This window comes from Trachemys scripta, chromosome 17 (assembly GCF_013100865.1).
Source record: "Trachemys scripta elegans isolate TJP31775 chromosome 17, CAS_Tse_1.0, whole genome shotgun sequence".
Taxonomy (NCBI): domain Eukaryota; kingdom Metazoa; phylum Chordata; order Testudines; family Emydidae; genus Trachemys; species Trachemys scripta.
In genome coordinates this window covers 20911980-20925124 of record NC_048314.1, presented here as the reverse complement: position 1 = coordinate 20925124, position 13145 = coordinate 20911980, and the positions used below count along the sequence as shown (strand labels likewise).

The window sequence follows — 13145 nt, the reverse complement described above, 5'->3', positions numbered from 1 at the left end:
CCTGCAGCTGTAGTTTGGCCAGTTTGGTCTTTTGCAGCCAGTATAAGTTAGAGCAGTGGGTTAAGGGGAGTGCAAAAGTAAGGTTAAAGACACCGGGGGACACATCCTCAACTGGTGTCAATCGATGGTTCCCACCAGCTGACGATCCAACCCTGCGTAGGGGAACCGTATTAGTTTTAACTTAAACTCAGAATTCGTCTCAGTGACGTGTTAGAGGCTTGTCGCTCTCTGGGTGTTGATCCACAAGGGAAACATCTGAATTTCCGGGCATGCCTGGCAGGGTTCCCCAAAACCAGCTGTGATTGCACTGTTGGGAACTGGTCATGTAAAAAGGCACCTTCATGTTTCTGACCTAAGTCACTGGTTCAAACACATCCCAGTTCATCAGTCACTGAAAGTTGTTATTCTCTGACAACCTGGGGTCTATGAAACAAGTCATTGGTCTTGTCCCTCCTGGGCAGGAGTCCTTAGCACTAAACCCACCATAATAACTGACCTCCTTTATAGAAGTCTCAGCTGTGAGCCCAAGGACTGACTAGACCTGGAGACTGAACTTCCTTTGGGAGGGTATCCCTGCGAGTCAGGTTCTAGGCACATGTAGGGCAGTTTGGGAGAGCTGGCGTTGGGCTAAGTCTGGTTAGTAGAGAGCTAACCTCTCCAGGACTGGTTAGTCTGATCCCTTCCAGCAGCACAAATTTCACTTTCCAAACTGAAAAAAGAAAAAATAGTGAAAGCAATCCAGGGCGTGGGGCCATCAAAGCCCTCAGGCCCAGACACGGAAGGTTGAAATTTGGGTACATTCCAAATCCTCTCTAGATCAGCTGTCTGCAGGATCATTCTCTCACTCTGGGTGCTCATGAACTTCTGCACAATTCACAGCTCAGAGCCGAGCTGGCTCAGTGCTTTTGCCATGTCTGAATGTTAGACAGTTCCCCTTTCCGGGGGGAAAACACACAGTGTCAGGACAGATGGGCAGCTCTATAGACTGATCACTGAGCCATGATGCTTTTCTGTCTCTGCACAGGGCTGCAAGCACAACAGTTATGAAGATGCCAAGGCCTATGGGTTTAAGAACAAATTAATTATAGTTTCAGCAGAGACTGCTGGGAACGGCCTGTATAATTTCATCGTCCCTCTCCGTGCATACTATAGGTCCCGGAAAGAGTTAAACCCAATTGTATTGCTACTGGACAACAAGCAAGTACTCTTCCAAAGTTGTTTTCCATTGCATCCGATCTTTCCTTGCATTCAAATGGGTGTTTCATACTGTGTATATATGGGAGGAGTTAAATGGGTGATTTTAGCATTTTTAATATAATACCTAAAATCTAGTGTATCTGATGGCCTGATTCTCCTGTCACTCTGTTTTTCACCATTGACTTATGTGCATTCACTCCTGATTTATACCAGTAAGCAAGAGGAAAAGAAAATGCTCCTATGAACCTTCTTGCTGTTTGCCTCTCTTCTTCCAGGCCTGAGAACCACTTCTTGGAAGCCATCTGTTGTTTCCCCATGGTTTACTACATGGAAGGCACGATCGATAAGTAGGTGTCTTGTTTACAACTATCGTTATTTACAATGTGTTGCAAATCAAGGGAGAAAATAGCCCTGATTCTCCAGAGGAAAATTAAATAAGCAAAGTGATGCTATACTGCCAGTACCAGGCATACGGTATCACTGGCAATAAGGACCAGTATTTACCATAGGGACTGAAAGAATAATCAGCTTCACATGCAGGCTTATAAAGCCTAATCAATGGCGCGTAGCTGCTCCCATCCTACTTAGCTGATCCCCACGTTATAGGCGTGGACAGCAGCAGTGAAGTTCGTATTCAAAGCTGAACTTCCCCAGGGCTTCAGGGGAATTCGGAGATGGTCTTCTCCATCTCTACTTCCAAGACTAGCCCCACTTTTCTGTCCATGAGTCCGGGTAGTTATATGGACTCCCATCACTGTAGTATTGGAGCACAACCATCTAGAATTAGGTTAGGCTCTTTCTTACCTAGCAGACATATCATACATTTGATTTCTTGGGTTCTCTAACTGGCACAGCTAAAGTTGGGAGAGGGTCGCATTTTAAGACCCTGCCACTGTACCATAGTTTGGGCTTCATCTCAAATTTTTCCCCCTCCTAGGATTTGTTAGTCTGCACTGGACATGGTTATGGTTATTTCAAAAGACTTTTGCATGCACAGGATTGCCTGGGCATTTGTTCTGTGCAAAGACATGGGTATGTTTGCAAACTATCATTCAGCATCTTATTTTCCAATGGATTAACCCCCCCACAACCTTTTGTCTTGGGGGATTGTTCCAGCCTCGACAGTTTGCTGCAGTGTGGGATCATTTATGCTGACAACTTGGTGGTTGTGGATAAGGAAAGCACAATGAGCGCAGAAGAGGATTACATGGCAGACGCAAAAACAATTGTCAACGTCCAGACCATGTTCCGGTAAGAAGCAGCTCTGGGTTCTGCTGTCGTTTGCGCCTGCCTCTCTTCTTATAGTATTTTATTTGTTTTAATGGAAACAAAAGACTGAGAAGGGCCCCAGGCAGAGGGTGCGAGCTATCCGATGGGAGGTGCCTATATTAGCTGGCCCTTTCTGCAATGAGTTGAACTGTCCTTGGTGTGAGACGGGATTCTGCACATCGAGGTTTTGCAGGGTCAGGCATCTATAGCAGATATTAGGTCTGGGTTCCCGGGGTGGGCTCCTGTGTTCGACACGGCCTGCAGCTGGCCCTTGCACGCAGACGTGCTAGTTAATAAGGAGAGTCCCTCACTCTGTCCCCAGCTTTGCGCATCGTCAGCCATGCTGTTGGTGTGCACCTAGCATCACTCCAGTTAATAGAGAGAATTAAAAGGGGGGGTCAGTGAGGTGGTATTGGGGCTGGCCTTGCTTGTACAGCTTGTGGTGCTCTAGCCCCAGCCTGTTTCGGATCTCGGATGGGGCACAAGGCCGTTTCCACTCTTTATTTGGCCACATTTCAAAGCTGAAAGTTTCCTCCTCTCTGCCTCTCTTGGAATGCGCGCGCATCAGACATTGACCAGTCTGCCTTCCATTGCAGGCTGTTTCCAAGCCTTAGCATCATCACCGAGCTGACCCACCCGTCCAATATGAGGTTCATGCAGTTCAGAGCAAAGGACAGTTATTCCTTGGCCCTCTCCAAACTTGAAAAGGTAAGGAAGCCCCTTCGCCACGGGGAGGGTCTCTGCTTTTCCTCCCAGACGTGTTTGCTAACAGGGAGCCTGGTGAGTTCCCTGCATGCCTGTGTTTGAAGGAAGGGTTCAGTAATGAGTCATTAATTTACAGTTCTTCATAGTCCTGCGCTCTCCTGCTGTGCACTGCAGGCACCACAGTTAATGAACATCCACCCAGGATAATCTGAGACACGCAAATATGCAGGCAATTGACCTTGTGGGTCTCTGCGTTTCCTTAGTTAGTGCGAGTAGCATCGGCACTCTTCAAAGCTGTCCCTGCTGTGAGTCTGATTTTAGTTACTCGGTACAATGCTCCCGCTGCGGTGGTGGGTTAAATAATTCTGCGAGAAGAGCCTTCTGCATCAAATTACATTCAATGTTTATATTACATGTTGCTTAGGCATTTTTGTGGGGTAGAAATAACAGTTGATGGGAAGGGGAAACATTCAAGGAATAACTGAACCAGACCGTGTGAGTGTCTGAGATGCTGCATTGACAGCCCGTAACAAATGAAAGCACTCATAGTTTGTCACGGTCGTCTGCTGAGCGTGTGCCAGTCAAAACCAGGACAGTTGGCATCTCTGATACTACTGCCCGGTCTCAGTGCCCTCTCTTGAGGGGAAGGTAAAAGGATTTTCATTTCTTTCACCCTCACACACACACGCACACGTATGTTGTACTGCATTCATGGTGTTGTGTATTAAGGGTGGTTGAACCAATTCAGAGAGAATCAAAACCAGCATAAACTCAATGTTGAACTATATTCCCCCTCCCCCGCATCTCTCTCTGTTTTTTCCTAACTGCCTCATAATGACCGGTCTCTGAGGGCAATCTCTGAATTGAAAGGCTCTAGGGGCTGGGCATAAAGATCTGTCACAGATAAGCTGCCCTGCTGGACCTTGCTGTCATTGTGGCTGATAGAGCATCCATCCAGTTACTTTTTTCCCCCTCACGGTTCTGACCCATTTATTGGACACAGGCAGGTGCAGGCCGGCGCCGTTAGTTCTTGTAGCCCTGGCTGGCGCAGCGGCACCGGGCCCGCTCGAATTTCTGTCCCTTGGAGCTCACGTAGGGCTTGGTGTGACTGTGGGTGCCGGGGGCCTTGCCGAAGTGCTGGTACACCTTGCGTCCCTTCCTGGGCCCTGAGAGCAGCACGGTGCCCTGGCCCTTGGGGGCTGCCATGGCCAGTTGGTCAAAGGTCATGATCTTGACCCCCTGCCTTCAGGATGCGACTGCGGGCCATCCAGTTACTATTGGGCAGATTCTCCATCAGAGAAGAGACCTAACGCTCTGCAAATGAGCACCGATGTTACAAATATGGCACAGAGATCAGAGAGGATAGGACAAGTGGGCAGGGGCTCCATGTGTATCCTGAACTTCAAGAGAAACAGAAACACCCAAAGTTTTGCAATGGACCAAGACACCAAAGGAAGCTAATGGATTCTCCATCACAAGAGAACCAGCTGAATCAATCAGACGTCAGTGGTGGCGTAAGTGCGAGGCTGGCTTTACTGGGCGAGGTCGCCATCTTGGTAGGATGCAGCTACGTCAGCAATGAATGTGCTGTCACCAGGCTGCTGTGAAACATGCCATGTTGAGAAGGAGGATTGTCTTATAGCTAAGATGCTGGAGACCAGAGTTGGAGTCCCAGCTCTGCTCTGGCCTCCCCATGTGACCTTAGGCAAGTCCCTTAGCCTCTCTGTGCCTCAGTTTCCCATGGAGACAATAGCTCTGGCTTGTCTATTAGACAATAAGCTCTTTGGGGCAGACACTTACTCTGTGTCTGTGCAGCCTCTAGGCTGGTGGGGGTCTAGTGACATTACAGCAGTACAAATCATAAGTATCAGGAACTTCCATTGACTTTTCTTCTTTTAAAATAACAAATGGCTACAATGACATTTCAATTAATCTCATGGCAGGTAGACCCTGGACGTGAGGTACTCTGCGGTCTCTCAGGAAAGCTGTTAAATGCAATAATGTTTTGATCCCCAGAGTTCCCTGTGATGAAATGAGAAGCTTCATTCTCTCCTATCCACAGCCTTGCCCGACCATTATTACACTCTGCATACAAGGCTCCCTCTTTGACCACTTGAGGACAGCTGAGATTCGATAGCAGCTTTTATTAATTCTGAGCTGCACTCAGAGCCTGTTGCCAGGGGATCCAGGAATAGTCTTAAGATCTGAGGTTTGGTGTTAATAATTATCTGAATGGCCCCAGTGTTAAGAGAGAGAAATTTGTCACCCAGTGCTAGAATTTGCCACCCAGGGAGTAAAAGATAATTATTAAGTTAACACAGTTTCAGGATAGCCATGTCTGCAAATGCCAGAGCTGGGCCCTTGTCTGTCTGTACTATGGTATCCAGCAGGGGGTGTATGATGGATGGGTGTTAGACAGTTAGAAAATACGGCTGCTGTTGCCTTCAAAGGGAAATTTGATCTGAGATGCTGAACGCAGCGGGCTAGAAAGGCAGATCTAATGACTGCATTTGTACATACTGCAAACCTATATTGCTTAAGAGAAAAATCTCTCTCCCAGCCCTCCCCTGCACCCCCAAGTTTCACTGATCATGGGAGAAGAGAAGGTGTAACTGGTACACAGAACTCACCCCCGTGTGTTCCATGCTGGGGGATGATCAAGGCAGGAACTGACCTGGGAAGCTGTGCTCAGAGATCCGCTAGCTATTACACCCGGCATAATGGGAATGCATCCGTGCTGGACATTGCTGCAGGAGCCCCCAGGATGCAGCCCCCAAGGGTGGTTGTGGTGCTAAACTTCAGCAGCCTCTGGAGAGTGGGATCCAATGTCAGATCATGGAATCCAGACGTGTTGCTTGTTGCTCGCCGTGAGCTTGGGCTGGTGTATAGGCTCCAAGGTGATAACAGCCTTCAAGTACCTGAAGGGGGGTTCCAAAGAGGATGGAGCTCGGCTGTTCTCAGTGATGGCAGATGATAGAACAAGGAGCAATGGTTTCAAGTTGCAGTGGGGGAGGTCTAGGTTGGATATTAGGAAACACTATTTCACTAGGAGCACTGGAATGGGTTACCTGGGGAGGTGGTGGAATCTCCATCCTTAGAGGTTTTTAAGGCCCGGCTTGACAAAGCCCTGGCTGGGATGATTTAGTTGGGGTTGGTCCTGCTTTGAGCAGGGGGTTGGACTAGATACCTTCTGAGGTTTCTTTCAACCCTAATCTTCTATGATTCTATGATTCTCACTTCACCACCTCCGCTGCTGCTTGTGCTTTGCTGGTTCGGGGACTCAGCCAGGCACCTAAATGCGAGAGCCAGTTGAAGGAGCCCTATTATTTTTGTGGGGATTTTTTTAATTTGTTTTTTCCCCAAAATTTCCTGCAAGGGGAAAAAAAATCAGTTTTTCAATGAAAAATACAAACGGACCCTTTCCCCCCTTTCCAGAACCTATGGTTTTCAAAAACCAGTGTTGGGTTAAAAAAAAAGGCTTTTGAAAACTGCAAGTCTAAACTTTTTACCAAAAACTTTTACCAAAACTTTGCCAATTTTCAGTTTTTATTTTTTAGTGGGAAAAATGGGGAATTCCTACCAAGAACAAAATGTTCATTTGGATCAAAATGCCATTTTTCATGCAAAAAGTGAATCGATGAAAAAGTTTCAACCATCTCTCTATTAAATTTGACGTTATGGCATTATTTGAAGGAAGAAAGAGCCCTTGCTGGAATCCCCAGGGCTGGGGGTGTTGTGTGGCTTGTTTCTCTGAGCTCACTGTAAGCCGGTCCTCTTGGTTTTTCAGTGCCCCTTGGCATCATCGTTCTCACCATCTCATCTCCGCGTGGGACATTGCCCAGGATACAATCTGGGCTGCTGAATAGCGGTGTCTCCTCAGTTCTCTGGCCTCGGATGCCTTTTACACTGCTTTACTGGAGAACAGCCACTCCTGGTAACACCCAGCCTCCAGCGTGTAACTTGCTCCCAGCTACACAGTGTTAAGTACTAGCTCGCCACTCATGAACTACACCGCAGAAGAACCCCAGCAGATTCTCTAGTCCCAGATATGTGCCTCTTATATTGCCCAGCACATTACTGGACAAAACAAGCTCATCGGAGATCTGTCATTTCATCAATGGACAATGCTATGTACCAGCCTTGTTATCCCAAACACACTGGTTAGATAAAACAGTGAAACAAGTTTCTTAGCTACAGAAAGAAAAGAAAGATTTTAAGTGACTACAGGTAATGAGGCATAAAAGTCAGGATTGGTTACAAAAGAAATAAAAAGACAAAACGCAAGCTAAATGCCTAACTTAATTTTAAAATAAGTGAACTTAAAAGTAAAAAGTGTTTCTCACCATAAGTTTAGGGTAGTCTGTACTATCCGAAAAGCCTCTCAGGCAGGACTCTGCCCCCTGCCCCAAGTTCAGTTATTTAAGAGTTGTTGTCATGAACACAGATGAAGGAGGAGAGTGAGGTTAAGTGTTTTTCTCCCCTCTTTATAATTCAGTTTCTTGTGCTGGAAACATCCTTGCAGAATCATGGTGACAAACAGTCTCTTGTGGACGTGAGGTTTCAACCATCCTTGTGATGAAATGCAAAATTCTTGCTCACACCTTCCCCAGAGAATGGCTGCTTAAGCAGGTGATAGTCCATTAACACCTGCTTGGGGGAGCCAGTGTGTCTTTGTCTCTGAAAACTGGTTTGGGCTTCCTTTTCTAACGTGGAATATGTTACAGCAATGTTGTATAGTAAAATCTTGTAACTTTAAATACAATGTTGATGCACACGTTTTACCAGAACAACAATGTTCAGCAGATTATGAGTTTTTAAATGATACCTCACCAGACATACTTTGTACAAAATGTATCATAGTCTTGTAAAAGTGGTGAACATAATGGTAGAAACTGTCACACCATGTTCTCTGTCCATAGAAAGAGCGAGAGAATGGCTCCAACCTTGCGTTCATGTTCCGGCTCCCGTTTGCTGCCGGCAGAGTGTTCAGCATTAGCATGTTGGATACATTACTCTATCAGGTGAGAACAAGCTAACAGGTTATGTGGCATTGCTGTGAATGCTTCAGGGGGCTAAGCTGCTTCTGTCTTGCAGCTGCTGGTGTATTAGGGTGAGCAGGGCCGGCTCCAGGCACCAGCTTGCCAAGCAGGTGCTTGGGGCGGCCTCTCCGGAGAGGGGCGGCAGGTCCAGCTATTTGGCGGTAATTCGGTGGACAGTCCCTCACTCCCACGTGAAGCGAAGGACCTCCCGCCGAATTGCCGCCGCAGATCACGATCGCGGCTATTTTTTTTTTTTTGGCTGCTTGGGGCGGCCAAAACCCTGGAGCCGGCCCTGAGGGTGAGGGTGCTGAACAGGCATTCCAGAACCATATCCGAGATGGGGTCCCCATCCAGAGAGAGGTCTTACCCTAGTGCAAGGGTCCCTTACTTTCGGTCTTCTGTGTTAGAGGATTCAGGTAAAACCTCCCAGAGATTCCCCAGGCATTCATTGCAATCTCACTCATCCTCAGGACCCTGTTTGATAGATGACTAGAGCCCAAGTGGGGTGAATTAGGGCATGGCAGCTGTGCCCATCAGCTTCCCCAAAGGAACGTCTGCCAATTTAAAGCAAAATAGAAATGGGGACATTTGGAGAATAGACAGGCCTATAGGTCAAGCCCTTCCATCACCTGTCTCACGCACGCTAATGAGAGGGCCCTTCCATTTCTGCCATCAGCCTCCTTGCTCTACACACGCTTTCTCTGCTCCTTTAGTACCCTTCTCTAAAACTGTGTGGCATGCCCCAGGTTCTGCGTGTGGCCTGGTATGTGGTACGTGTCTAGTTTAGGGACCCTTGATCCATTCGGATGCACACATTACTCTACATTGTGCCCACATTATATCCCTCTTCAGGGCACATTTTACTTTCTTCTTGTTAACGATGTTGGTTTCCTGTATTTTAGAGAATCATTTAAAAACCGAGTGCAGCATGAGTTAAAAAGAATAAATCCACATGCCGTTTTCCCCCTAAGGAGAGGAAGAGAGAGAGAGAAGGAAGGAGTCACATGTGGCAGATATTAGTCACATCACTGAATTCACCTTTGGAATGTGCCCAGATACCATGGTTGTGGGCACAATATAAGAAGCAAATAGAAGAGAATATAGAATATAATCTCACCGTCTTTCCAGTTTGTCAATACATTGGTACATTAAAGTGAACAGTTGAACAAGTGAAACCTTTTCTCTGGCCTGATCTCACTCTGAATTTCTCCCGTCAGTCGTTTGTGAAGGACTACATGATCACCATTACGAGACTGCTGCTGGGCCTTGACACCACCCCGGGTTCTGGCTACCTCTGTGCTGTAAGTGCTGATGTTGGTCTCTTTCAAGCTGTAATACAATGGGGTCACACGTGCATGCGGGTCTGCGTGTGAACATTCTGTGGGGACTGAATCTGGGACTTTCAGCCCCCAAGCACAGGCCTCTTGAGCCACAGTAAAGAAGAAAGTCTGTCACTGAATAGCAGACTGTTGTAGTGACTGGGGCTGGCCTCTAGAGGGAGACAAAAATCACACCAACTTGGGCAGTGTATTGGTTCCTCCATGTTATGTTCAATAAGAGTTAAGGGTAGAGCTGAACCTTACAACAACCTCCGTCCCAAGAGAGTTCGACAGGAACTCACACAACCTCCCTGCCCTTCCTGTGGGATCAAACCAAAGCCCGGGGTCTCAACAGCCCTGAGCCTTGGAGAAGTTCAAAACAGGATCCAAACTCTGCAACTTTGGACCTTATCAAGACAGGATTGCCCTGTTGCTGAGGGGTCCCTTCAGTGGTAGCAAAGAGACATTTTTTCCCCCTGTTGGTCAGATGAAAATCACTGAGGATGACCTGTGGATCCGGACGTATGGCCGTCTCTTCCAGAAGCTTTGCTCTTCCAGTGCAGAAATTCCCATTGGGATCTACAGAACTGAATCGCACATGTTCTCAACCTCTGAGGTAAGAAATATAGGGGTCAGAGAGTGCAGAAAACCTTACAGGCTGCAGCCCTGGTGTGAAAGGTCCCAGCAGAGATAAGTCACTGGATAACATGTAGAAGTACTTCCAAAATGTGTGCAATGGCGTCAGTCAGTCTGGTCCCTTGCACTTCGGGTGACCAGATGTCCCAATTTTATAGGGATAGTCCCGATATTTGGGGCTTTTTCTTATATAGGCTTCTATTACCCCCAACCCCCGTCCCAATTTTTCACACTTGCTGTCTGGTCACCCTACTTGCACTGTCAGCTCTGACCTTGTAGCTGTTAGTGAACTGCGTTATAGTAACAATCATGTCTAGCCAGGCAAGGAGAAATCCCATCTGAGCAGCTGATGGAGTAACATTTCCATTAAAGGACCAGCTGGGCCAGGCTGCCAGCAGCCAAAGGGGGCTCCCGATTGACAAGCAGTGGGATTGAATGGGGCGGGTGTAACAAATTTGCATGCACTAGCCCAGTGTGAAGCAGGTAGGAATGCGTACTGGAAAGGAGGTTGGCTCGCAGATTCCATGCTCTTCTAATTTCTACATGGCACAAGGGTATGTGGGACTGTTCCTTTTGTTAAAAGACAAAGATGCACTGGTGGCAGAGGTGTTTGTGTTTGTACAGCACCTGGCCCAAGGGGATCCTGTGAGGTGCGGGGGCTCTTAGGCACTACCACAATCCCCATTTGAAAAATCTTATTATTATTTAGTATTGGCACAGAACTAGGACAGGTGGGGTTCATCAGCCATGTCAGGCAGCCACTTTGCAGACGGAAAACCCCAAGTTTAAACCAAGAACCCCAGACCCGGCCAACCGGTTTGTAAACGTTGTGCCAGTTGCACCTACTCTGTGGTCTGCACCGCCGAGCCTGGGTAACCAGACAAGGCGAAGGTGAAGCAAGCACCGGCATAGAAAGTAATGAATGCTGTTTGGAGTTGGGTAATCGTGGGATCCTCGTCTTGCCACTGGCTCATTGTGTGACCACGGACAGGTTAACAGCCTTCGGTCAAGTGCGCTGAACCGGGAACGTGCCATAGAAGCCGTGATTAATTATTATGATGTGTTACCTCTGGACATGTTTATAGATCTTAAACAGTGGCTCAAGAAAGAGAGAGTTAGGATGCGATGGACACTCAGTGATACATATTCACCACTAACACATACTGCATCTTTATTTTGTTTTATTTCCAATGCAGCCTCATGACATCAGAACTCAGGTGAGAAACGTTTGTATTGAGCCTGTGAGAACTTTGTTACGATTTTGGTTTTCTTTAAAATTTAATGCACTACTTAATGTTCAACAAGGCAATGATGATCTACATCCATCACACATTGCTGTGAAAAATCCAGCAATACCCAGCATGGGCAGATAAGAATAGTTGGTTAGTGACTCAGTCTTAATTTTGAAGAGTGTTTAATCTTAAATATGAATTGAAAGCCATATAGAAAATTGCTGCAAAGAGCTGAAGGTTGACAATTAGTTAAATCCAATCTACCCCTTTGTCAGAGGTGCTGCAAACCATGGCACTAGAAATAAATATATGCAATTCGGGTTTACATTTTATAATGGATATATGCTGTCGTATCTGTCGTGAGGATGAAAGGAAAACATGGAAGTTCAGCTGTTTGGCCATCATGAGATCATTATTCCATACAAACTTCTGTGCCAGTGATGTTACATGCATTTATTATTATTATTTTTAAATTCCAAGTTCACCATCTACATAGCTTCTAGTATTAGAGGGTTTTGGGGTGGAGGTGGGGTTCGGAGATGGGGAAATAGTCCCTTGGTGTGAATGTTAGACCACTACCAGAGAGTAGGAAAATGAAATGTCACCATCGAACTGTCAGGATCCACCCAGCATCATCAGGGATCCAGGAGGTAGCAGTCTCAACATGCCTATTTCATAATGTTGGGGGCTGCTGATTAGTTGGCCGTTGGTGTAAAGGTGTAGACCAAGGGTAGCTGATCACAATACTACATTGTCCAAGTAAGTACCTGGTCCTACAAGGAGCTGGGCACAGCCAACTCCAGTGGAGTCAGGAGTTTAGTGTGTTTTCAACGGAAAGGTATTTAGTGCATCCCCTTATGTACTGCTGGGACTTCCAGTCGCAGATCTCAATCAATGTCGAGGATTGCGAGGATACAAAAGATGTCAAGGAGCACTGGAACATCAAGACAAGCCATCACAGGAACTCCTGCTCGAGCGACCAGTCTGAACACCCCTTGCTACGGCGCAAAAGCATGCAGTGGGCACGCAGGCTCAGTCGGAAAGGAAACAAGCACACAAGCAAAACAGCGGAGTGGATCAGCCAGCAGAGGTTGAGTCTGTACAGGAGGTCGGAGCGGCAAGAGCTTTCAGAGCTTGTCAAAAACCGAATGAAACACCTGGGTTTACCTACAACTGGGTATGGTAAGTAGGTTTCGTTCTTGCTTACAGTTAATGGCTTTTCCAGCAATGCGCCCCTTTCACAAGCTGATCATGTATTTTAGCATCTAGCCGAACCAAACCAGACACGTTCAGGGTATAAAACAATTCCAAAATGAAGCCTGATCCTCTAACTTGTTCATAGCTCTGGATAGTACATTCAAACTCGGCACTCCCATCAACCTGCAGTCCTCTTGCCTTATAAATCCCACAGCACTGAGACGGTAAGGGGCTTGTTTTCAGACACTGGCTTTATTTCAGCAGTGACAAATAGCTCTGTACACATCTGTAATATTTGCAGGTGCAATAAATATCTAAGTACCAGGTATAACAAGGGAAATAAATGTCTAAATGACCTAAATTACAGGTGCGAAATTTCACTCATTAATTATTTGTGCCTGTAAAATGGATGACTAGCTAAGGAGAGGTTGAAAATATTGGCCCCCACTCCATCATGAAGCTGACCGAAATCTCCATTTGTAATAGTTGCTAATGCTATTGTCTGAGAATTCTATCCCCTCAGCAAAGTATGGAAGAAAAGAGCTCAGGCT

The 13145-nt window shown here is 46.7% G+C and overlaps 1 protein-coding gene across 4 annotated transcripts in view; it reads left to right on the top strand.

Moving 5' to 3' along the window:
• The window catches only part of KCNT1 (potassium sodium-activated channel subfamily T member 1), a 134093-nt gene that overhangs the window by 105800 nt on the left and 15148 nt on the right, over positions 1–13145 (top strand). For 3 of the 4 annotated variants that reach the window (XM_034751933.1, XM_034751935.1, XM_034751931.1), the window contains 9 exons: positions 1025–1197; positions 1473–1544; positions 2314–2448; positions 3063–3174; positions 8091–8192; positions 9428–9511; positions 10017–10145; positions 11362–11382; positions 12276–12579. In XM_034751933.1, the coding sequence (XP_034607824.1) occupies positions 1025–1197; positions 1473–1544; positions 2314–2448; positions 3063–3174; positions 8091–8192; positions 9428–9511; positions 10017–10145; positions 11362–11382; positions 12276–12579 (1132 nt within the window). The remainder of the gene's footprint in view (positions 1–1024; positions 1198–1472; positions 1545–2313; positions 2449–3062; positions 3175–8090; positions 8193–9427; positions 9512–10016; positions 10146–11361; positions 11383–12275; positions 12580–13145) is intronic. The other variant, XM_034751932.1, reaches the window with a different exon arrangement.